The following is a 26,364-nucleotide window of genomic DNA, read 5'->3' on the forward strand; positions in this document are numbered from 1 at the left end:
TGGAACAGCCCCCTAAGTTTGCCCATAGCCTGTACAGAGAGATACCATAAAACTATGGCACATAGGGATTCCCCTGTACTAAGCACAATTCAGCAGGAACAGCCCCCTAAGTTTGCCCATAGCCTGTACAGAGAGATACCATAAAACTATGGCACATAGGGATTCCCCTGTACTAAGCACAATTCAGCTGGAACAGCCCCCTAAGTTTGCCCATAGCCTGTACAGAGAGATACCATAAAACTATGGCACATAGGGATTCCCCTGTACTAAGCACAATTCAGCAGGAACAGCCCCCTAAGTTTGCCCATAGCCTGTACAGAGAGATACCATAATACTATGGCACATAGGGATTCCCCTGTACTAAGCACAATTCAGCAGGAACAGCCCCCTGCATTACTAGAAGACACTGAGAGCATGCCCCTACGACATGGAATAAATGTGAGTCCCTTATGTATAACAGGGATGGAGGGAAGTTGCAGCAGGAAAATCTGAAATAAAGAGGCGGCTGTCGAGCAGCTTTGTATAAACAGGTTTTATTACATTTATTACAGATTCCAGTTTCCGATTCTTTTTAAATACAAAAAAAGGTCAAGTTGCGAGTGCAATGTGCTTCCCCCCCCCAGTACAAAAGGAAGTGGCAGTGAATCGGTAACCGGCGCGGTCGCTCGGCGGCACAGCTATCGCTTTGCATAGAGAAAGTCTTCAGCAGGGCCAATCAGAAACGGGACACCACATGCCCAACCCCCCCCCCCCCCCCAAAAAAAAAAAAAAATCACAAAATTACATCAATAGGAAAACAACAATAACCCCTCCCCTCCCCAAAGAAAGATACAAAGGAGACAAATCACAGAAAGCATTAGTGAGTTACAGTGAAGCAGCAAATCATTGGCTGAAAGCGTTAGTACATAGCAACCCCCACATTCCTCTCCCCAATATAAATCACTCAAGCAACGGGGCAGGAGCTGCCATACGGACGAAGGCACTGTATATTGGACATAACTGGGGGGACTCAGACCCGCTGAGCTAACAGAGGCCCCCAAAACTTCCCAGCAGCCCCGCACCCACCCAACATTCTGATACATTCATGAAAAAAAATAGTTTCTAATGATATCTTTGGCGCAGAACATTCTATGACCCCCCCCCCCCCATACAGCACAGACTACAACTGCAGGCAGCAGCGGGCAGCTAAGGATTCTGGGAATCCCAGTTGCCAAGAGTGGACGGACACAGTCTGTTATATGCTACAAAAATAAAGTCTCTGCCATAGAAATGGGGATTAGAGGGATGTCTGCCCCCCCATGCCCCTATCCTTATATAAAATAAAGTCATGGGGTTCCTCCTCTGGGTGCACCGACACCCCCAAACCTGCACCCTAAGTTATATTGTAACAGAAAAGCCCCACATTCCAACCCCCAGTTACATGTGCAGTGTTTCTATCTAAGGAGACTGCGTCCGCGTCAGTGCAAATTGCCAAATCCCCATTCCAAATAGACAACCCCCCCCCCCCCCCAAATAAACCCCCAAACTGTATTTTCCAGAAACCTAATCCTCAACCCAATGTCGTGCATTCCCAATCTGGCAGTTCATTTCAATGCTGTAAATCTATTTAGGGACATTCTGTGGCCCGACGGTCCTTGAACCGTATGCGCCCCAATGAGCGCCGCCGCCTTGGGATTTACAGTGTGTCCTGCCGGAATGCAAAATAAACATCTAGATTCTGCTGATTTGCCCTTTAACCCAATATCCTGCTGCCAGGGTCTGTGAACATCATTGTTTTCTGATTCAGCAGTCGCAACTCCCAGACCTACCCCCCCCCCCAAACTCATCATCTTAATTGTCACCCCCAGCCCCCCAGTTAGCAGCCCCCCGGCACAGCTTTGTACAATGGAACAGACTGCAGTGCTACATTTATATTGCACCGTCTCTAGGGCCACATTAACTCTAGCACCACGTGTTTACAAAAATATAAGAAATATATATATATATACACACACACACACACATTATGGCTGCAATCTGTATCAAATGCCCAAATGCAAGGTCACTGGTGCCGCTTGGGGGGGCAGTAATTATTTTGGCCCATTTTCTGGCAGGAACTGCCAAATAATCCTGAGAAATCTTTTAGTATTTGGTTATTTACACTCTTTCATTGGCTGCAGAATTTCCATTTACACAAGGGGGCCGGAATAATCTATATATTTACACAAAACCCCCCCTAAATTGGAGCCGAAGGGGCTTCTCCATCTTCCTGAACCCTCCTGCCGAGGAAACGGGGGGACGTGGGAGGGGCCAAAGGGAGACATTTGTTCATTTGCCCTTTAAACACCGATTCCCAGGAGTCATTGCTGCACTTGGAGAAGGACGGCTCCTTTATTTCAAGATAATGTGATATCCACCGCTGCTTTCTGCTGCAATTACATATAAAAAATAATATTTATAATCATTTAAACACTCTAAGCTGGACACACAGACATAGGACATAAACGAAAAACAAAAATGTACATTTATTACACACACAGTTCTAAGTAACTTTCCAATATTAATTTCTTTCATATTGAAAGCGATTCATATTCTGTGCACTGCTGGTTCCAACTCCTGAAACAATGTAGCAGCTGATTAACAGACTGAGTTCTACTACATTGTTTGAGGAGTCAGACCCAAGGGCACATAGATACCGCTTTAAAACCAGTGTTTTTGGGGGAAATCCCGGTTGCAGACCTTTGAACTGGATACTAAGGGTTAGAGGTCGTAGCAGGGGGCAATTACACAGGAGTAATTACAGGGTAATTACAATTACCTTTCAGGGTGCTGATTACAAAACACGACTCGTCCTGGAAGTTTTGAACCATCTGGAAAAGAAAATATTTCTGTAGAACAAATTATGGGAAATAGAGAGATGCATTCCACTGTCTGTTTCGTTTCTGACAAAAAAACAGCAGCTCCATCTTGCTTTATGGCAGGGGATTCAGATATACAAAGCCAACCTGATCAGAACGTTATGGTAACAGCACTGCCAGCTGGAGAGGCCTGTGGCTGAATTAAGTAGAAGAGCGGGAGTGATAGGAACTGGGGCACAAGTCTCTGTACTAATTGGGGTTTCTGGGAGTTGTAGTCCTGCTGGGCAGCACAGGAATGATAACAAGTAAAGGTTCTGACACTGCGGTTACAGAGGAATTTAGATGTTTATGGATAGCGGCTGAGAAAGCAAATCAATCACTCGGCACCATAAGGAACATTCCTCAGATTGTATCTCCGGCACTCGCTGACAGGCCTACGGGAGTTGCTCTACATGTCTGAACCCTGCGTGGTGCAAGGAGGGGAGTGTGGGGCACAGCGTGGCCTGTATTCCTGCCCCGGGGCACCGCCACAGCCAATCCAGGGACCCCCCGAGGAACAGAGGCGCCCTGGGCTGCACAGTGTGGGCCACTTTGGCCAATACACAGAATCTCAGCACACTCCTGTTCCCCCAATGCACTTACAGACACCCCATTACTTACCTCTGTGCTCACCACCACGTGTATCCCGGTCGGCCCCTGCCTGTAGATCTGGCTGATTTGCTGGGGGGAGATGGTGTACAGGTTGGCGATCTTCTCAATCAGCTCCAGCGCCGTCAGTTCATCCAGGAATATGGCGTGGTACACTGTGCGACATACAGCAGCCAGCATGAGTACGGCTCTTAGTACCTAGTGCTCTGTATACGGTAATGTCCCTGAGCATATCCCCCCTGTCACTGTGTCTGTCCCTTTCTCTTCTCTGCACTGCTGGTTCTGACTCCTGATACAACTCCCCAATATCCATTCATTCCTCATTCTCACTGGGTTTATAGTTATGTGTAACTGTCACTGTGTCTGTCCCTTTCCCTTCCCTGCACTGCTGGTTCTGACTCCTGATACAACTCCCCAATACCCATTCATCCCTCATTCTCACTGGGTTTATAGTTATGTGTAACTGTCACTGTGTCTGTCCCTTTCCCTTCCTGCACTGCTGGTTCTGACTCCTGATACAACTCCCCAATACCCATTCATTCCTCATTCTCACTGGGTTTATAGTTATGTGTAACTGTCACTGTGTCTGTCCCTTTCCCTTCCCTGCACTGCTGGTTCTGACTCCTGATACAACTCCCCAATACCCATTCATTCCTCATTCTCACTGGGTTTATAGTTATGTGTAACTGTCACTGTGTCTGTCCCTTTCCCTTCCCTGCACTGCTGGTTCTGACTCCTGATACAACTCCCCAATATCCATTCATCCCTCATTCTCACTGGGTTTATAGTTATGTGTAACTGTCACTGTGTCTGTCCCTTTCCCTTCCCTGCACTGCTGGTTCTGACTCCTGATACAACTCCCCAATATCCATTCATTCCTCATTCTCACTGGGTTTATAGTTATGTGTAACTGTCACTGTGTCTGTCCTTTCCCTTCCCTGCACTGCTGGTTCTGACTCCTGATACAACTCCCCAATATCCATTCATCCCTCATTCTCACTGGGTTTATAGTTATGTGTAACTGTCACCGTGTCTGTCCCTTTCCCTTCCCTGCACTGCTGGTTCTGACTCCTGATACAACTCCCCAATATCCATTCATTCCTCATTCTCACTGGGTTTATAGTTATGTGTAACTGTCACTGTGTCTGTCCCTTTCCCTTCCCTGCACTGCTGGTTCTGACTCCTGATACAACTCCCAATATCCATTCATCCCTCATTCTCACTGGGTTTAGTTATGTGTAACTGTCACCGTGTCTGTCCTTTCCGTGCTGGTTCTGACTCCTGATACAATCCCCAATATCCATTCATTCCTCATTCTCACTGGGTTTATAGTTATGTGTAACTGTCACTGTGTCTGTCCTTTCCCTTCCCTGCACTGCTGGTTCTGACTCCTGATACAACTCCCCCAATACCCATTCATTCCTCATTCTCACTGGGTTTATAGTTATGTGTAACTGTCACTGTGTCTGTCCCTTTCCCTTCCCTGCACTGCTGTTCTGACTCCTGATACAACTCCCCAATACCCATTCATTCCTCATTCTCACTGGGTTTATAGTTATGTGTAACTGTCACTGTGTCTGTCCCTTTCCCTTCCCTGCACTGCTGGTTCTGACTCCTGATACAACTCCCCAATATCCATTCATTCCTCATTCTCACTGGGTTTATAGTTATGTGTAACTGTCACTGTGTCTGTCCCTTTCCCTTCTCTGCACTGCTGGTTCTGCCAGTGGAACATGTGTGTGACCCAGGGCACGGCAGATGGATTGAGTTCTGGGACCAGAGAATGGAACAGAACAGCGAGTGCAGAGGTGGCTCTGAGTTGTTTGATCTTCCAGCCGAGCAGATAAGCAAACAGCTGTCACCCCGAACACCTTCGCCTTTCTCAGTAGGTGCGAGTGGTTACTCAGCAATAAAACCAGTTTTGCAGGAAATACGGACCCTAAAATAAAGCCTACGCAACCTTGCAAAATTTTCAGTGAACCCTGCTGCCATTCCCCGTGGGCCGAGCTGCGTATCTGATCCAACTCTGACATGTGCTGTGATAGTGCCACCCAGCACTAACCACCCAATTTGCAATTGGTCTTCATTTTTTATTATTTTACTTTTTGTTCCGCAGCTGTCCAGTTTGGAATTCCAGCAGTTATGGTACAAATTACCTTAGTAACCAGGGAGTGGTTTGAGAGAGTGACTGATATATGAATAGAAAGATAAGGAATAAAAAGTAACAATAACAATAAAACTGGAGCCTCACAGAGCAATAGGGTTTGGCTGCCGGGGTCAGTGACCCCCATTTGAAAGCTGGAAAGAGTCAGAAGAAAAAGTCAAATAATTCAAAAACTATGAAAATTAAATAATGAAGACCAAGTGAAAAGTTGCTTAGAATTGGCCATTCTATAACATATTGAAAGTAAGTTAACTATCCCGTTAATCTGCTCTGCCGGTTACAATGTAACGCACACCTACCACACACTGTGCTGTCCCCCAGCTCTCGCTTGTGCTGCAGGAGGGACCGGTTCTGTTCTGGTTCGTGACAGACGTAAATAGTCAGGCGCGGCCGCACGTTTCTGAGGGCGACAAATCAGAGCTTTCAAATCGTCTCTCAAGTTTTTTTACCTTTGAGCAGTTGAATGACAAGTGAAAGTAGGCGGCCGGCCAGCATTACAGACCTTCCTTTGACTGCGTTGTAGAGCCGGATGCCATCGGCCGGGCCGCACACTTGGACAAAGTCTTCTTTCGACATCTTTAATAAGTCTGCACCTGTAACAACACCCCAATGAATGCAACACCCCAATGAATGCAACACCCCAATGGGCTTGCTGTAAAGGTGCCACATTGTGCCAAATCAGTTTGTATGGAGGAATAGAATACTCTGAAGGGCGACATTGGCATCAGATATACTGGGCATGGGTATGAGCTGTACCCTGCTGCGGATACGGCATTCTGATTGGCTTACCGGAGAAGCTGGAGAAGAGCCGGCAGTACTGGGGGAATCGGTTCTTCTGTAGCCACTGCTGCACATCTTGCATGGAGGCCGATGGGAGTAGGTGCTTCAACGGGAATTATTTATTTAGTAAAACAAAAAAATCAAGTGGAAAGTGCAAAGAAACAAAGAAGTACAATCTTACCTTTCTCTTGTCCTCTGGATTCCAAAATTCACTGCTAAACCCGGCGCTGGCTTTCTGCTATAAGACAAAACACAGCCGTGGGAATTAGCTGGGAGTTGTAGTTTAACAACAGCTGCCATTAGTAGGTACCACACAATACTTACATCAGTTCTCAGAGGGGCCGTTTCTACCTGGGAGGTGGGGGAACTGTTCCTAAAACAAGTAAAAATAGGACAAAGCATTAGGAAAAGCCTTAATAGTTGTTGAACAGGGGAACTATCCTGTCAGTCCTGCTAGCAGGGACTCCCTGACCACACAAGCTCCGTACAGGAAACCCCTGGAATCCTATAGCCGGAGGGCCGCGCCTGAGGTCCTGGCGTCAGATATTCATATTATACACTACTTTGCTGCACTAGGTATGGAGCTGATCGCTTGGGAGACACAGGGAACAGGGAGTATTAATAATAAGTATATAGTGTATATCTAGTGAAATGCGCAGACCGGCGTCTGCATCAACACAAAGCCACGAGGCTATGGAGGAGAGACTTGGCATTTTCTAGGGGCAAAACAGGGTAGACCTTAATTCCCCCCAAGATAAGGCCGGGGTATCAACCGGGGCAGCACGTAACCGGTAATGTTGCTTCTAGTCCCACAGTCTGGGTCAGATGTGACCCTCCTGCACCGAGGCACACCAACATACCCTTCTCCGATGCTGAAAGAGTTTGGGGAGGTGCTGTAACCAGGGGAGGAGGAGCTGTTTGCCTGATATGGCAATTCGGGCCAAGGAGAGCACTGCACAAAGAAAAGCAAAAGGCCGTTACAGTGGGTGAATGCAAAAGTATTCTCGATTGGAGGGAATGGGATGTTGGGGGGGGGGGGGGGAAGAAAAAAAAAACAAAAACAGGGGTGCAGCAAGAGGAGCCATGCAGAGAGTAAGCACTGAGCCCCAAAGGGTGGAATTGAAAGGATCAGGAGTAAAGCTCCATAGCAGCTATATTATCTGGGTGCCACTACAGGCCACCGTAGCCTGCACTGCATCACCCCACATTATTACTGAGGGCTAACGGTGCAGCACCCCACATTATAACTGAGGGCTAACGGTGCATCACCCCACATTATAACTGAGGGCTAACGGTGCAGCACCCCACATTGTTACTGAGGGCTAACGGTGCATCACCCCACATTATTTCTGAGGGCTAACGGTGCATCACCCCACATTATTTCTGAGGGCTAACGGTGCATCACCCCACATTATTTCTGAGGGCTAACGGTAGGTGCAGGTTTCATACAGTCATAGAGACCGAGTCCTATCAACAGTCAGGAAGGGCGCCATCTACAGACCAATCCCTGCTCTCTGTCTGCGCCTTCTCTATATGGCATCAGTTTTGTATAATAAGCAGAGCAAAGCTCTAGGGAGAATTTTCTGGAGAGCAGGAGAATGTGTAGGAAGCATGGATATTACAAGATCCATATGTTTAAACATAAAGAAAGAATATGAAAGAATAAGAGATAGGGCAATAACAGAATGCAATAACAGCTCTACTAATGCAGGGCAACCGGCAAGTTCCCAACAGGAAAAATCAATATATAAAAGTAAAAACATAAATGTAAAGGGAATATATATCTGCAGGGGAGGTATGATGAATACTGGGAAGGGGTAACTGGTTTAGACAGAGGAGGAGCAGAGCATTATGGGTTAAGGCTGGCTGACCAATAGGACAGCAAAGGCAGATTTGTTATAGAAAGTGGTAGAATGAGCAATGCAGGGTCTCCTAATGTGCATCCAGCCAGACCCACGCCCTACCCGTGCCGCACTGAGAGAGACACGAGGAAGTAGAAGGCAAATAGTGTGTTTCTATTACTAGTACTGAGTGTTTCCATAACTAGTACCGAGTGTGTTTCTATAACTAGTAGAGTGCAGCAGCAGCAACAAAAATACTGTGCCCTTTGTGTAGCAAGTGAGCCCCTTCCCTGTCAGCAGCTTCCTACAGAGACACTCACTGACCTGCAGAACTGCCCCCCTATTGCCCCAGCACCCATCCCTGCCTGCACACCCACCTCATTCAGTATGGTGGTGTCAAAGGACGGCTGATACTTCTCCTTCTCTTGCGCAGTTCTCTTCTCCATCTTGTCTCGGTCGGTTTTCTGCTTGCGGTCTGCCCCTTTGGGCTGCAGAGGGTTAACGACAAAAGCAAAAACTTAATTCCATAGAAGCAAAAAGCCCGGCACTTAGAAATACTGCCATAAAGCAAGACACGGCTGCTGTATTTGCTCCACAAAAGCAGCAGACAGAAAGTACTAGTGCCAGCGGTAACCCTTTACGTGCCAACCTCAGAACGAAGCCAAGCGCTACCTTAAAGACTTTGACTTGGCAGCTGCCCGAGTGCAAATGTTCCGTGTATTCGCCATTCTCATTCTGCTTGAACGTGTCAATCTGGATCCGAAAAGGGACCCCCTTCTCCCCGCCGTGCTTCCGAGGCGTGAATTCCGTGCTGATACAGTGCACCTGGGGGCAGGAATGATGGGAAATAAAGTGAGATGACCCCGGAATTCCCAGTGACAGTAAGGGGGTGCTTCTAATAGGTGGATACCCCTGGGGGGGCAGAGCAGGTCTTTACCTGAATAAAGGCAGATGTGCGTTTGCTTGGATCCCAGAGAAACTCTACTGTGTTCAGCTGGGTCGGGCTGGCTCTGGGGTCCAATATTCCAACTGACAGAGGGATATCTGCAATGGAAGGTCCAATCATTATGAGCTTGTGACATTTACTGGGTTGTGTGCGCATTTCCCCTTTAATATTCTGCTGCCTTTGTCACCCCATGTCCTGCCCTACACATGCGTTTCCCCCATTGTCTCTCATTTATCCCAAACATCTCCCTGTGACATGGGGTTCTTTGACGATGATGATGATGATGAAGTACCTAGTGATTAGGGAGCTTGCTACTGGCACACTGACCTATATCCAGGATCCGATCCCCAGGTCGGCTCCATCTCCAGCCCTCCAGCTGCTGATGCTCCATGTACTGCAGGCGCCGGTCATGGAACACGACCCGTAAGATGCTCTGCAGGGAACAAACAGTTGCTTAAGATAAAGCTAATTAAGCTTATTGGATCCACCAAGGGATCTGCCAATCGAATAAAACAAAGGATCCGGTGTGTGTGGGAGCCACACAAGTACCTTGATATATTTGGTATTGAGGTCCTGGTACTCTCCCAGCTTTCTGTTGTCGAGGAGGCGGATTTCGTAGGATTGCCCTGGAAGGAATAACAGAATGAGGTTCAGAATATTACAGGGATTTATCTGCCCCGAATGGAATAGGTCTATAGGTTTATATATGTCTAATGCAGGCACCCCCGCAACTGCTACATGCAATGAGTAATGCGGCTCTGCCCATGCACGGCTGCACCGGGCAACATCGCCTCTGCACTCACCGACGCATACAGTCCCGTCACAAACTGCACAATATACACGGAACCCAAACACACAAACTGCACGATACACACAGAACCCAAACACACAAACTGCACGATACACACAGAACCCAAACACACAAACTGCACGGTACACACAGAACCCAAACACACAAACGGCACAATACACACAGAACCCAAACACACAAACTGCACAATACACACTGAACCCAAACACACAAACTGCACAAAACACACGGAACCCAAACACACAAACTGCACGATACACACAGAACCCAAACACACAAACTGCACAATACACACTGAACCCAAACACACAAACGGCACGATACACACAGAACCCAAACACACAAACGGCACGATACACACAGAACCCAAACACACAAACGGCACGATACACACAGAACCCAAACACACAAACGGCACAATATACACACAGAACCCAAACACACAAACGGCACAATATACACACAGAACCCAAACACACAAACGGCACAATATACACACAGAACCCAAACGGCACGATACACACAGAACCCAAACACACAAACGGCACGATACACACAGAACCCAAACACACAAACGGCACGATACACACAGAACCCAAACACACAAACGGCACAATATACACAAAGAACCCAAACACACAAACGGCACAATATACACACAGAACCCAAACACACAAACGGCACAATATACACACAGAACCCAAACGGCACGATACACACAGAACCCAAACACACAAACGGCACGATACACACAGAACCCAAACACACAAACGGCACGATACACACAGAACCCAAACACACAAACGGCACGATACACACAGAACCCAAACACACAAACGGCACAATATACACACAGAACCCAAACACACAAACGGCACAATACACACACAGAACCCAAACACACAAACGGCACAATACACATGGAACCCAAGCACACAAATGACACAATACACCCATAACCCAAATGGCACAATACACATGGAACCTAAACACACAATACACACACACACAACCCAGACATATGACTTTGCACAACACACACACACACCAACCACACTCACAATCCACCCGAAAACCTTACACTCAGACTGCCAAATTATGATCCCTGTAGGTCCTGAGTAACAGACTAGATTAGGGCCACGGAGCCACTTCAGGGGGAAACAGCATCTAGAATCCAACTTTATGGTCCTTCTGCTTCTATAATTATTCCTAATTGGACTGTACCCCCCCTCCCCCCATCCCGTGTAGCATGTACTATGCTGTGTGCTGGGTGGCACCACTGTACTGATCCGGGCATCATGGATTTGTCTGTGTTGGTAACAGAAATGTAAAGGAATAATTTCAGATAAGAATGGGTTGGGGGGGGGGGGGGGGGGAAGATACTGGAGAAGAGTTATATGTATGGTTTAGAAGGAATTTAGGCTGTGCTTTATCCAGTGATCCCTACATACCAGTAAGGTGGCCCTTCCCTTGTATACTATAAAGTCTATATAGTATAAAGTAGCCTTTCCCTTATATAATATAAAGTCTATATAGTATAAAGTAGCCTTTCCCTTATATAATATAAAGTCTATATAGTATAAAGTAGCCTTTCCCTTATATAATATAAAGTCTATATAGTATAAAGTAGCCTTTCCCTTATATAATATAAAGTCTATATAGTATAAAGTAGCCTTTCCCTTATATAATATAAAGTCTATATAGTATAAAGTAGCCTTTCCCTTATATAATATAAAGTCTATATAGTATAAAGTAGCTCTTTCCTTATATAATATAAAGTCTATATAGCATAAAGTAGCCTTTCCCTTATATAATATAAAGTCTATATAGTATAAAGTAGCTCTTTCCTTATATAATATAAAGTCTATATAGTATAAAGTAGCCTTTCCCTTCTATAATATACAGTCTATATAGTATAAAGTGACCCTTCCCTTATATAATATACAGTCTATATAGTATAAAGTGACCCTTCCCTTATATAATATAAAGTCTATATAGTATGAGGGGGGCCTTCCCTTATAAAGGGGTAGAAAGTCACAGGGTGAGTGGCTACTCAGGCCTGAAGGTGAGTGAGCGAGGGCCGCTGGGACTTCACACTCCGTGACCCACAGATCGGCAGGTGGATTTTCGGCTCCACCAGTTATGGCCCGAGGAACAGACTGTTCCAGCAATAGAGCCGTTCCACCCACTGCTGAGTGATCGGCTATAAAATGTACAATCCCTAGTAATTAACCCAGTACGCTGTAATTAAGCCATCAGCCCGTGTTTCCAAACGAGCGGCTGAGTTATTGCCAACCTCTGTAAATGATTTGAGGGAATGCACATTAATGAAAGACTTATTACTACTTGCTGGGAGGGTTTGTAGCGCAGGGAGCTGGGGCCCAGGGGCTGGGAGACACCAAGCAACTAGTTTTACCATTAACAAAAAAAAAAAAAAAGTATTTATAGATTTTATTCCACTTAACAAATCGAAAACAATTATTTTTTACTGGATCACAGAAGAGAGATCTTCCGCTTCATTGGCTAATAGGAGAACCTACTTGTCTTTGGGCAAACGAGCTCCAGACAACTCTCCCCCAGAGCTTACAGTTAGAACCCCACTGTCTGACACTGAACGGGAGGAGGATTTTATACTCAATAATAAGTTTCACTGTGCAGCTCTGAATGTGTCCCCTGTGATCATCCCTGAACCTCTGTACCGAGCGTTTCTATTGGTTCCCTTGTATCTTACTGTGTGCCCAGAACATTCCCTCTCTGTATATTTGTATTTATACATATGGGTAGGGGGTGCCATAGTGTTTCCCTTAGACAGTACAGTATGGGGGTACAGCTTATTGTGTGCCCAGAACATTCCCTCTCTGTATATTTGTATTTATACATATGGGTAGGAGGTGCCATAGTGTTTCCCTTAGACAGTACAGTATGGGGGTACAGCTTATTGTGTGCCCAGAACATTCCTCCATATAAGGGGGAGGAGCAATATGAGTGACAGGTGCAATGACTACACAGAGGTTTAGCAGAACTACACAACTGACCCTGTATATTGTACAACACACACAGCTCATGAACACACCACACGTCACAATAAGAAAATAAAAACCAAAATACAAGTTACTCTTCCTGTGGAGCGAGAAAATCACCTAGAGAGCGCACAGAAATCAGTTCTTGCACAGGATTCTGGGATCTCTACCCAGAATCACCCTGCTGTAGGCCCAGTGCAAGAAGGACCCTCGGAGCCTCCAATAGAAAAAGTGAAATAGGTACCTGTGAGAAGGGAGGGGTTTTATCATAACCTCCATAGGTGAGAGCATCAGGACTTTCCTCTACCCACCCAACTACAAAAGGTAGCAGGGGTGCGGGTGTCTGAGCAGGGATCCTAGTATCACCCAAGGGCCAATTCTTTGCCAAGTACAAGATTTCTCCACAGGGAAACAGGTGAAAGAAAACAGGTGAGAACTGGGAAAACAAAACACCCCCTCAGATTGGCATAAAACACAGGTAAATCACACTACAAAGAGCACAAGGTGGCGACGCGAACCTGCAGAGAGAGGGAGGTTACAGCAGGGGGCGCAGCAAATACACCCCACCTTTAAACTGGGGGTACCTTCCATGAATTCTCCATTCAATCAGAACATTTGGATGGGAGCGCGCTCACCATAATCTGTACCCCAATACAAAGGGTTTTGTAAAGTGTAGGGCTAAATAAACGGAAGATACCACCTGTTTATGTATAGGGTTATTTCCCCTTTAATAATAAGACTTCTATGGATACAGTGTATGGAGAGGGAAGCGGTTGGCCTGTTTCTGATCTACATGAACTCCATTACCACTCGGGCATTAGTTTGCCCCCAGGTACCCGCGCCTTTCCATACACTGATTCATTCAGGGTGGATGATCGTCTACTTACCAGCCGGGCGTAGAAGCAAACACAACAGGGAGACCAGAGGGCAAGGAAACCCTCGCCCCCCCAGTTAGAGAGAAACTACAACTACCAGCATTCCTAGTGCCCGGAATTCTGGGAGTAGTTTCCAGCATCACTAACTGGGCACCCCCTGTTGTAGCTTCTGAGGCTTGGCCCTTTGGGTTCTTCTCCTTCCGGCAAGGTGTGACCGCCCCCCCCCCCCCCCAAAAGCTACAGCAGCCAATAACAGCCCAGATGTGGTGACAGTGGGACGTATTAGTACAATCTTATCCCACTAGAAGCCAATTCCTATCCAAGAACAGGTCTGTACCCTAAAGGGACACTCCCATACAAACAAAATGATGTCTCCTTTCTTGCTCCTAACATCAAAAATGTTCTATAATACCCCAAAAACACCTCTATGCCTACTGTGACTACTTACAGGCAACATAGCCCTTGCACCGTTTACCCCCTAGTGGAGCCTGGAGAGATCTTATACATAGGGGTGAGTGTCCCTTTAACATACGCACCTACTGGGGGCAGATCCTATAAAAGTTTGGGGAAAAAAATTGCTAAATTCTGTGTCTCTCTTCAGACCCACTGGGTCCAGGATCTTCACAAAAAAAATAAATCAATTTGCAGTTGGTCTTCTTTGCTCTGGTTGCTGACCACTCTGATCAGAACATTCTGGGGAATCAATGCCAGGATCACTGGGACCTGTACGGCTAGGGTTAATGGGTTGGACTCCACTGCAGGAAACGTAACCTCAATGGTGCCACAAGGGCATGTCACACTGCTGACACTTCTGCCTCTTCCCGAATCACGGAACGTTTCCAAATGTTCCGCCCTGTGTCATTGCTCCAGATGGCACTGCCCTGAAATGGTATTGTACTCTATTACACCCACTCACTTGCCCCAGGAGGTGCCCCAGCAATGCCCATTGCCACTCTCAGTAGCCCCTGGGTTAGTTATGAGTGAGGGGGGTACGGAGGGGTGCAGCACTGCTAGAGGTGGGGGCTGTAATAGGCAATACAGAGTAGGAACAAATAGGGGGCACATAGAGGGGCATCTGTTGTGCCACAAGCACAAATACACTCAGTCAGCCAGAAACACAAGGGGCAATACGTAATCCCTTATCCCCCGGGGGTGTAGGGACAGGGCTAGCTCCCTGGTAATGTGCACAAACAGTAAGCTATGGGGAGGGTTACTTGGGGGGGGGGAAGGTATTTTGTGGTACCCGTGTAACTGTGTCCTCTCATCCTTTCTAGGAAAGCACAGCAGCACCGTCTTGCTTTATGGCATGGACTCCTAAGACAAACTCGGGGCACTTCAGGGCTACTGTGACCTCAAAACGGCAGGTAAGTCACCGGCAATCAGAATATGTTTCAATTAATCCACTGCTGCCATTATGGAGATGCTAAGGGGCCCCTTTAATGCTCAGCACAGAATGCGTCAGGTAGGACTCATCTTTGTCTATGACAAATCCCCAGACGCGGTTCTGTTTGTTTGGGGGGGTTACGTAGGTTGGTCAATTGAGTTTATTCTTATAAGTTTGTGGCACCAACACGCTGTGTTACGACTTTACTGGCGAATGGAATGGGCCCCACCCATGAGCTGTGAGTCAATATGATAAATTGGGCATCACTGAGATATTTAACCCCCCGCACTGCCATACACGCAGGGTGCAACTGCCTGTCTTTATCCATTCCAGATGGACACGTTTCCCAATCTGCCCCCCCCCCCACCCCACGTACTTCAGATTCCTAAAAATAAATCTCAAGGTTCTTCTCTCCCCAGCGTGGGCCATTCCGTGAAAAAGCGATGGAATCCCAGGATTTCTGGATCCGAGTCTGAGCCGATCAGTAAAGTTACCCACGGTGCCGAACCAATAAAAATTCTTTGCCGGCTATTAAGCCTAACGGCTGGGATTTAAGGGCAGATTAGGCGCAGGAACTATTCCAGGAGTTCTGAGCAAACAAGGGAATTTAATCGGCCCCTTGACCCGAGTAAAGAGAGTTTAAAGGGGAACTTATTTACCGCTCTACTGCTTAACCATATCAGTACAGTGAGGCCTAACCAACTGCTCAGGCTCACTTTCTGTCAGTCTGTGACATCACCGGAGGGGGCGGAGACATTATTGGACATGATCTTACACTCCTTCTGTCGTAAAGAATAAGAGCCCCGCCCACAACTTCCCCCCCCCCAAAAAAAAAAACTGCAGCAAGGAATGTGACCAATGAATGCAGCCCAAAACAATGATGTCAAAGGGTCATTTGCAAGTGGAACTGCAAGGGCCGGTTTGGCGACCGTATCGGACTACGGCAATGCCGCCCCAAGGCAGGAATTTAAAGCAGTTTGTTTGGAAACTGATGACTTTGCGGAAAAAAACAAAAAAACTTGTTACAATGTAAATATAAAATTGGCCAATAAATGGGAGGAGAATCAAATTAAAGGGGCAGTAAAATCATTTCATGTACAGGTATAGGACCTCTTATCCAGAATGCTCGGGGATCTAGGGTATTCCGGATAAGGGGGTCTCTCCGTAATTTGGATCTCCATACCTTAAGTCTACTAAGAAATCAATAAAACATTAATTAAACCCAATAGGATTATTTTGCATCCAGTAAGGATTAATTATATCTTAGTTGGGATCAAATACAAAGCACCGTTTTATTATTACAGAGAAAAGGGAAATCAATTTTAAAAATCTGAATTATTTGATTAAAATGGGAGACGGGCTTTCTGTTATTCGGAGGTTTCTGGATATCGGGTTCCGGATAAGGGATCCCATACCTGTACTTTCCAGGCCCGGACTGGGATTCCCAACAGGCCCTGGCATTTTAAGCCAAACAGTCACTATTTAGTGGGCCGGTAGCAGCCCTTGGGCATTTGCCAGAACCCACAGGTTGCCAGTCCGGGCCTGGTACTTTCTATACTAAAGTCACATTCTTTGCCCACAGCAGCATCTCAGGTATATTCTCTGTACAAGATACACACACACATAGAAATACATCACAAATAACACTGGATCAGATAATATATTATGACTTTGTCAGGTTTAAAATAAGACATTTCCAGGGCTGTCTTTAGGGGCGATTACCTGTGCCCTCACATAGTGGGGCCCCCATAAGGAAAACTGCATGTAAGCGTTTCCATCATTCCAAGGCTTCTGGGAGTTGTAGTTAAACAACAACTGGAGGGCCATTCTCAATCAGCCCTACTTTATATAAACAATGGGACCCCAGCACTGCTAAAGACAGCCCCGGCGCACTTTCGCCTCCTTTCTATACAACTAAACACTGCACTACAACAGATGTTCCGGAACATTCCGTGGCCATTACAAGAGCTGCGCCTTCGTACCTTGGTTGAGATACGTCAGGGTCTCCTCGTGCAGTTTGACGGCCGGCGAGGTGGCAGCGCACAGCACATACTGGAACGGAGGGAGCTTGGCGTTGCTCTCCGGGGACAGTTGGGGCTCTTCGTGTTTGAATATCGGCAATGCGAGGACGTCACTGAAACGACAATTTTAATTACAGAACAGAAATAAAAAGACATAGGAAGGACTGAAACTGGTACTGGGGAAAATAATGTACTTCCTGAGCTTGGGGGGCGGGTATTTCCTGTTACTCATGTGTTTCTGCTTCCTTTCTGGCAGAAGCAGCAACACTGTCTTGCTTTATGGCTACGAATCCTCCGAACGGACTTCAGAATAATTGTAGTCAAACTAAGAGCAGAGATCTATCGCAGGCGACTAAACATCAGCCTAAACCTGCAGCCAAGGGGGTTGGGGAGTCATTATGCGCATCAAAATCTCCCCCTTGAGCTCTATAGAAAGACAAGTAAACCCCCCCCCCCCTTAAACAGAACAATAACTGCCCCACATGCAGTCACAGTGTCCCTTGTCTGTCAGGGAATGGGAACTTCAGCCCATAAACTTGGGGGTAAAACAGGTGGGACTCCAACGCCCTAAACTGCCCCCCAACCACGCCCCCAAAAATATAATAGTATAATTTTAAGCAGCTCTGCAATATACATTTATTGAAAATGTTCAGTGGGTTTATAGCTATGTGTAAATATCATTGTCTGTCCCTTTCTGCACTGCTGGCTGCGCCTTGTGAACCAAAGTAGCAGAAGTCTAGGTGTTAATCATTGTCAGAACCAGCAGTGAAGGGAAAGTAAACAGCCAGACACTGCTCTGTTATATGAACACACAGCCATACAAACCACTGGGAATTTATATGGAAAGTGTATTGTAAAGCTGCTTAGAATGATCTTTTATTTCAGTTTTAGGGTGAAGATCCCCATGAATGTGGGCAATGCCGAGAGCTGGGGCTTGGCACCTAAGGAGCCATGTTTTGGGCACCCTGTCCTACCTTCATGGCCTCTGAATGAATTCAGTAACAGGACAAACAGTTGTGGTTTTTGAATTCGTTTGCTTTTTATTCAGCAACTCTCCAATTTGGAATTTGAGCAGCTTATATGGTTGCTAGGGTCCAAATTACCCCAGCAACCAAGCAGTGGTTCAAATGAGAAACTGAAACATGAAAGGAGTGGGCGTAAAGATAGAGATAAGCTATAAAAAGTAACAATAACAACGAAAAGAGCAATAACGTTTTGGCTGCCGGGGTCGGTGACCCCCCTTTTGAAAGCTGGAAGGAGTCAGAAGAGGAAGGCAGATAATTTGAAAACACTAAAAAATGAAGACCAATTGAAAAGTTGGCCATTCTACAACAGACTAAAAGTTAATGCGAAGGTGAACCCCCCCGTCCCATAAGGTTCCAATGCCCAGATAACTGGCTGAACGGCAGAAGACAAGAGGCACAAACGGGACGACAAAGCCTCAATTCTTATCCCTAAAAGAACAGGTTTTGGGACGTGCCCTTTATTTGCTCCAAAATATTCTTCCTTGTTGCACAAGAGCAGTTACTCATTAACCCAATACACAAATAAATCAGCATTTTATCAAGGAAAACTAAGCCCTAAATGCACAGAAACCAAGGCCCCCCAAGGCCGCAGCCACCAGGGCAAACCTCTGTCCCACGGATTCACCAAATCAGATAAACCCCACCCGGCCAGTGACCTGGGGAATGAGGGACCCCTGCACATTGATTTAGGGGCAAACTGCTGCCCCCCCCCAATCTCAGGAACATTCATTTTGGCTGCAGAACCCCCGGCACATGTAGAACCGCCGCCAGATGTGACTCATCACTAAAGGGAAAGCGCCGGTGTTCCAGAGCGGAATTCTAGGAATCGGATGTTCTGCTCTGGGTGTTGGAGCTCCCCAATGAATGTGCTGTGCAAGATGGTTCTGGTTCAAACAAGATCCAGAGGCGGAATAAATATTACTACCCATAATGCAGTGGTGGCAATGACGCCATGTTTAGCGCAGTGACTAGAACGTACGACCGACAATAGGGAACAGTAACAGGCGAAACTACAATGATACTTTCCTGGAAAGAAGGGACAGAGAATGGGAAAGGGACCAGAAATAACCAATAACTCATTAAGTGACGACCAACCGCATCAACACAGAACATTGTTTTGGGTTCAGATGTTACAAATATTTTCCCTTTCGCCACCAAATTGGAAAAATCTGGCCCAAACCACTGGAATTTATATGCAGTCAGTGCCATGTAGTGATAGATTGGCCCGGCTGGGGCCACACAAGCTTTAATTAAGGGCCCCATTCCTGCAAATATCAGTAAATGCTACACTATACAGCAATTATATGGTATGTATATATATATATCTGGGCAAAAGGGTGAAACGGGGAAATCTGTTCCTAATCTGGGAGCCACCAGGAGATTTAGTTTTGTCCTGCAGCCTAGTTCAATCCCCCCCCTCTGGTACTAGAGACAGAGAGAGACAGTGAGAGAAAGAGACAGTATTCCCAGGGCCAGACTTATGGGTCAGGGAACTGAAGAGCAGCCTATAGAGCCGGGGTCCCTGCAGAGAACTGCAGCCAGCATTACACATAGGAACCCCAGAATTACTATTATGATCAGACACATCTGCAAACCCTCATACAACCCCAGTGGGCAAAGAGGGGCACAAAAGTAACACCCCTATAAAAAAAAAAATCAATGATATTACAGAAGTTCTCTCGCTCAGACCCAGACAAAGTCAGTTCTCAGGGCTACAGAAAAGCATTACCCCAAGTTGTGCCCCTCAGTGACAGACAAGGGAAACCCCAGCGGCACAGGCACCCCTCTCACTGAGACCCCAGCGGCACAGGCACCCCTCTCACTGAGACCCCAGCGGCACAGGCACCCCTCTCACTGAGACCCCAGCGGCACAGGCACCCCTCTCACTGAGACCCCAGCGGCACAGGCACCCCTCTCACTGAGACCCCAGCGGCACAGGCACCCCTCTCACTGAGACCCCAGCGGCACAGGCACCCCTCTCACTGAGACCCCAGGGGCACCCCTCTCACTGAGACCCCAGGGGCACCCCTCTCACTGAGACCCCAGTGGCACCCCTCTCACTGAGACCCCAGCGCAGCCCCCCGACCCAGCGCACCCCTCTCACTGAGACCTGTGAGACCCTCTCACTGAGACCCCAGAGGCACCCCTCTCACCCCTCTCACTGAGACCCCAGAGGCACCCCTCTCACTGAGACCCCAGAGGCACCCCTCTCACTGAGACCCCAGTCTCACTGAGACCCCAGCGGCACAGGCACCCCTCTCACTGAGACCCCAGCGGCACCCCTCTCACTGAGACCCCAGCGGCACAGGCACCCCTCTCACTGAGACCCCAGCGGCACAGGCACCCCTCTCACTGAGACCCCAGCGGTACCCCAGGCAGACCCTCATCCACAGCCCTGAGGGCAGATCTCTTGGGACTTGATCTCAGGGTCACGCTGGTACAAGAGGTCGCCGTGCGTTTTGCCCAATGTCAGATGAGGACGCAGACAGGGCTACACATCAAACCTTGGCAACTCCCTTCAGTCACTCCGAGAGGACAGAGAACATAAATAGATTTGGCAAAGGCCACGACAGCTCTCAGCTGCACCAAACTGGAATACGAGGGTAGCGGCGGCGGCAGGGTGTGCGCCCACGAGGAGCAGTCACGGCACAAGGGGGAGCGCTGGCACTGTTACTGCTCTATTAAAGGGCGGGTTCCTCACTGTCGCACCTGGAACTTTATTTGGGGTTTCGCCCGGCACACACACAGTCTGTGGAACAATTAGCAGAAAAGGTTGCCTCTTCCTTTAATTATAAGAACTACGGTGCCAAACCCAGCAACTGAGGCATCATTTTACCCCTAGAACTGCCATCTCTGCTCCCCGGGGCAGGCTGCACACTCGGACACCCTCCCAACCAACCACTCGGACACCCTCCCAACCAACCACTCGGACACCCACCCAACCATTCAGACACCCAACCAACCATTCTGCCACCCTCCCAACCAACCAACCACTCGGACACCCTCCAACCAACCACTCGGACACCCTCCCAACCAACCACATCGGACACCCTCCCAACCAACCACTCGGACACCCACCCAACCATTCAGACACCCAACCAACCATTCTGCCACCTCCCAACCAACCAACCACTCGACACCCTCCCAACCAACCACTCGGACACCCTCCCAACCAACCACTCGACACCCTCCCAACCAACCACTCGGACACCCTCCCAACCAACCACTCGGACACCCTCCCAACCAACCACTCGGACACCCTCCCAACCAACCATTCGGCCACCCAACCAACCAACCATTCTGCCACCCTCCCAACCAACCACTCGGACACCCACCCAACCATCCGGCCACCCTCCCAACCAACCATTCTGCCACCCTCCCAACCAACCACCCGGCCACCCACCAAACCAACCACCCGGCCACCCACCCAACCAACCATTCAGACACCCACCCAACCAACCATTCAGACACCCACCCAACCAACCATCCGGCCACCCTCCCGACCAACCATCCGGCCACCCACCCAACCAACCATTCTGCCACCCTCCCAACCACTCGGACACCCACCCAACCATCCGGCCACCCTCCCAACCAACGACTCCCACACAACCAGTGCAGCTGTAAGCTCTGTGGGACAGGGACTTCCTTGCTTCTATCAATGCCACTAAAACTCTTAATCGCATGGATTATTCTGTGCATTTACTCCCCATCTGGGTTCTGAACCAATTCTACTCCCTACCCCTTTGGCCTATTAAATATACCCCACCTTGCCACAGGAATATAAAAGACCACACAGCTACAGAAGCAGAGGTTTGGAGCTGTTGGTACCTTATTTATAATAAGTAGAACCACAAAGAGTTCCTACAGCGCAGGTATCAGTTGCCGGGGGGGCGGCACAGTGGAAACCAAATTCTTTATTTGCCATTAAAGGCTTCATTTTCTCTCTCCTGCCCAACACGGGGGCACATTCTTGGTTGCTGACGACTCGGCTTAATTAGAAATCCAAGGCAACCAGTAGGTGAGCGCCCATTTGTGCCCTGAGAGAGGGACAATGCCCTCTGGTCACTGAGCTCCCCCTCAACTGGGGGTCCATCACACAAAACCCTCCCCCTGGGGACATCAGATCCCAAAATCTATGGTGCTGTACCTGGTTACCTGCAGAGACCCAATCAGTTTAAGGGAAGAATTTGCAGGAGAACAATCAGTGCCCCTAAATAACTGCTCCCCAGTATAACGATACAATGTATGTTTTGGGGGCACTGATTTATCTGTATGGGGGGGGGGACAGACTCTTGCAATCACACAGCATTGGCCACTTGTCTGAATAACAGGATTAGTGCAATCTCAGGCCCTCCAATCCCAAACAGAATACTAGGGAAGGACACAAAGTGCCACATACAGGCTGAAGCTACCAACTGGTACCAACAGTACCACAGCGACCCGCTCGCAGAGCCACAGTAACCGCCACCCATTGCCCTTTATTCATAGAGTGCAGACGTTACAGAGATTCTCCAGGATTTAAAGGGGCGGCAACATCTCTCATTTATTACATGGGATTATTAAACCCAAATTACATTAGCGCTGGTACCAGTGAAGCCTGACCCACAAACATGGTCACAGCAGTGAGTGGATCCAGTGCCACCAATTCGCCCACAGCTCTAACGCCAATACTGAAATGGACCTCGCTGCCACATACTGATCCAACACACGTCAGAGTCCCATCTAAAGCCGCCCATACACATACCAATAAAATCGATTAAGGATAAAATCTGTAATGGAATGGCCCTTGGGGGGCCACAATGGGAGTCACTTTTGTACAATTGGTCTCGGCCAACTATGTTCAGAACATCCCCCCATTGGTTATATTTAGGGCTTTATCCCACAATTTCAGGCTGAATGTGAGTTTCAGATCGTTACATTTAAACGTACGACTGATATCTGAATGTTTGTCGGACGAAGACTAAAACCTGAACGTGTATGGGCAGCTTTAGCCACAAAAGCTAGCACTCACTCACTCTTGATAATTAACCTCCAATAACTCCCTGGGGGGACACACAGGTGTACAGGAGATCTAAGATCCCGGGGTTCCCTTGCCCCTGGGGGCACACCTAGGACACCGGGGTTCCCTTGCCCCTGGGGGCACACCTAGGACACCGGGGTTCCCTTGCCCCTGGGGGCACACCTAGGACACCGGGGTTCCCTTGCCCCTGGGGGCACACCTAGGACACCGGGGTTCCCTTGCCCCTGGGGGCACACCTAGGACACCGGGGTTCCCTTGCCCCTGGGGGCACACCTAGGACACCGGGGTTCCTTGCCCCTGGGGGCACACCTAGGACACCGGGGTTCCCTTTGCCCCTGGGGGCACACCTAGGACACCGGGGTTCCCTTGCCCCTGGGGGCACACCTAGGACACCGGGGTTCCCTTGCCCCTGGGGGCACACCTAGGACACTGGGGTTCCCTTGCCCCTGGGGTACCCATTTGGTATCGGGGTTCCCTTGCCCCTGGGGTACCCACTTGGTATCGGGGTTCCCTTGCCCCTGGGGTACCCACTTGGGGGTTCCCTTGGACCCATTTGGTATCGGGGTCCTTGCCCCTGGGGTACCCATTTGGTATCGGGGTTCCCTTGCCCCTGGGGTACCCATTTGGTATCGGGGTTCCCTTGCCCCTGGGGTACCCACTTGGTATCGGGGTTCCCTTGCCCCTGGGGTACCCACTTGGTATCGGGGTTCCCTTGCCCCTGGGGTACCCATTTGGTATTGGGGTTCCCTTGCCCCTGGGGTACCCACTTGGTATCGGGGTTCCCTTGCCCCTGGGGTACCCATTTGGTATCGGGGTTCCCTCGCCCCTGGGGTACCCACTTGGTATCGGGGTTCCCTCGCCCCTGGGGTACCCACTTGGTATCGGGGTTCCCTCGCCCCTGGGGTACCCATTTGGTATCGGGGTTCCCTGGCCCTGGGGTACCCATTTGGTATCGGGGTTCCCCGTCGCCCCTGGGGTACCCACTTGGTATCGGGTTCCCTCGCCCCTGGGGTACCCACTTGGTATCGGGGTTCCCCCTCGGCCCCTGGGGTACCCACTTGGTATCGGGGTTCCCTCGCCCCTGGGGTACCCACTTGGTATCGGGGTTCCCTCGCCCCTGGGGTACCCATTTGGTATCGGGGTTCCCTCGCCCCTGGGGTACCCATTTGGTATCAGGGTTCCCTTGCCCCTGGGGTACCCATTTGGTATCGGGGTACACTGCCAAACAGCACACATAGGACAGACTATTGGGGTACAGCTCACACAGACATGGATGGGGCCCTTACCGTAAGTAGCTACCGGCTGGGTGCTGGTTGTAGTGTTCGGGCTGACTGTGCCAGAACAGCATTTTCAGTAAGGGATCCGGGAGGGACCAGAAGGTGCTGCCAGTCGGCTCCCTGAGGCCCTAGCACTGCCCCCTAACAAAGCCCTGACCTATAATGAGCTGCCTGGAACCCTTAACCCCAGTAATCCGATCCGTACCCCGAAATCTATAGCTCCTCCCTGCTCCAATCTAGGCTGCACCCCAATATCCCCCAGAATGCTACAAAGCCCCGTAACTCCCAGCAGACCCCACTAAAGCTTTATCTAAACTCCCAGCTGGGCTGAACCCCCAGATCCCAAGTTTGCGCCCCAAAGTCTCAGCGTCTCCTTCTCGCTGCCTCCCGGGCTGTACCCAAAGTAACTGCGCCCCTTGTGCCCTCCCCTGCCCGGGTCCAACAGCACGGAGAATCCTGCGCCCCAGACCCCTCGCTCCGGCCGCTCCGACACCCAGCCGCCCTTCTCCTCCAGCAGCCGCGTCTGGCCGGCACTCACGCCTAGCCCCTAGGTTTTATCCCCCGGATACCTGTGATTGGCCACTGGGAAAAGCCCGCCCACTCCCTGCAGCACAAACTCCGCCCCTTGTATTTGCGAAGCGGTTTGTTTAGCATGAGAGATGGGCGTGGCTGGGGCGGGCTTTTTAGCGGCTATAAATCCTTAGCCCCTCCCCTGCCCGCCCCCTGGGAGGTCTCTGCAGTGAAGGTGTAATTTCTATACACAGCGCTCTGACTCGCAGAATTCGTTCCCTCAGGGCTGCGCCGGGTTCCGGCTGAACTGCAGCTCCCACTCCCCTGCAGCTCCCACTCCCCTGCAGCTCCCACCCCCTGCAGCTCCCACCCCCCTGCAGCTCCCACCCCCCTGCAGCTCCCACTCCCTGCAGCTCCCACCCCCCTGCAGCTCCCACTCCCCCTGCAGCTCCCAACTCCCCCTGCAGCTCCCACTCCCCTGCAGCTCCCACCCGCCCTGCAGCTCCCAACTCCCCCTGCAGCTCCCCACCGCCCCTGCAGCTTCCCAACTCCCCCTGCAGCTCCCACCCCCCTGCAGCTCCCACCCCCCCCTGCAGCTCCCACCCCCTGCAGCTCCCACTCCCCCCTGCAGCTCCCACCCCCCTGCAGCTCCCACCCCCCCCTGCAGCTCCCACCCCCCTGCAGCTCCCACCCCCCCCTGCAGCTCCCACCCCCCTGCAGCTTCCCACTCCCCCTGCAGCTCCACTTCCCCCTGCAGCTCCCCCACTCCCCCTGCAGCTCCCACCCCCCTGCAGCTCCCACTCCCCCTGCAGCTCCCACTCCCCCTGCAGCTCCCAACTCCCCCTGCAGCTCCACTCCCCCTGCAGCTCCCACTCCCCCTGCAGCTCCCACCCCCCTGCAGCTCCCACCCCCCCTGCAGCTCCCAACCCCCCTGCAGCTCCCACTCCCCCTGCAGCTCCCACTCCCCCCTTTGCAGCTCCCAACTCCCCCTAGCAGCTCCCACTCCCCCTGCAGCTCCCACCCCCCTGCAGCTCCCACCACCCTGCAGCTCCCAACTCCCCCTGCAGCTCCCACCCCCTGCAGCTCCCACTCCCCTCAGCTCCCACTCCCCCTGCAGCTCCCACCCCGCACTCCACCCTGCAGCTCCACCCCCCTGCAGCTCCCACCCCCCTGCAGCTCCCACTCCCCTGCAGCTCCCCCACTCC

The 26,364-nt window shown here is 49.8% G+C and overlaps 1 protein-coding gene across 1 annotated transcript; it reads right to left on the reverse strand.

The window, feature by feature from the left end:
• Window positions 1-517: 517 nt before the first annotated feature.
• tfcp2l1 (transcription factor CP2 like 1) lies at window positions 518-25,177 on the reverse strand. Its single transcript, XM_031893545.1, has 16 exons — window positions 24,659-25,177; window positions 17,289-17,440; window positions 9,766-9,842; window positions 9,544-9,649; window positions 9,208-9,314; window positions 8,943-9,095; window positions 8,648-8,758; window positions 7,290-7,381; window positions 6,754-6,802; window positions 6,611-6,667; window positions 6,439-6,532; window positions 6,152-6,242; window positions 5,949-6,049; window positions 3,498-3,640; window positions 2,798-2,849; window positions 518-2,408 (listed from the first exon to the last, which is right to left on the reverse strand). The coding sequence occupies exons 1-16, from the start codon at window positions 24,718-24,720 to the stop codon at window positions 2,371-2,373; spliced, it is 1,485 nt and encodes a 494-aa protein (XP_031749405.1). The 5' UTR covers window positions 24,721-25,177; the 3' UTR covers window positions 518-2,370.
• Window positions 25,178-26,364: the final 1,187 nt, after the last annotated feature.

The sequence above is a fragment of the Xenopus tropicalis genome, chromosome 9 (genome assembly GCF_000004195.4).
Source record: "Xenopus tropicalis strain Nigerian chromosome 9, UCB_Xtro_10.0, whole genome shotgun sequence".
NCBI classification, from domain to species: Eukaryota; Metazoa; Chordata; class Amphibia; order Anura; family Pipidae; genus Xenopus; species Xenopus tropicalis.

Bases quoted from the DNA above. Each gene is read 5' to 3' on its own strand.
- tfcp2l1 (XM_031893545.1), bottom strand. From the start codon at position 24,720: ATGCTGTTCTGGCACAGTCAGCCCGAACACTACAACCAGCACCCAGCC. The intron at 17,441-24,658 runs GTAAGGGCCCCA...TTGTCGTTTCAG, and splicing joins CCAGCCGGTAGCTACTTACG to TGACGTCCTCGCATTGCCGA. The intron at 9,096-9,207 runs GTAAAGACCTGC...TCCTGCCCCCAG, and splicing joins GCACATCTGCCTTTATTCAG to GTGCACTGTATCAGCACGGA.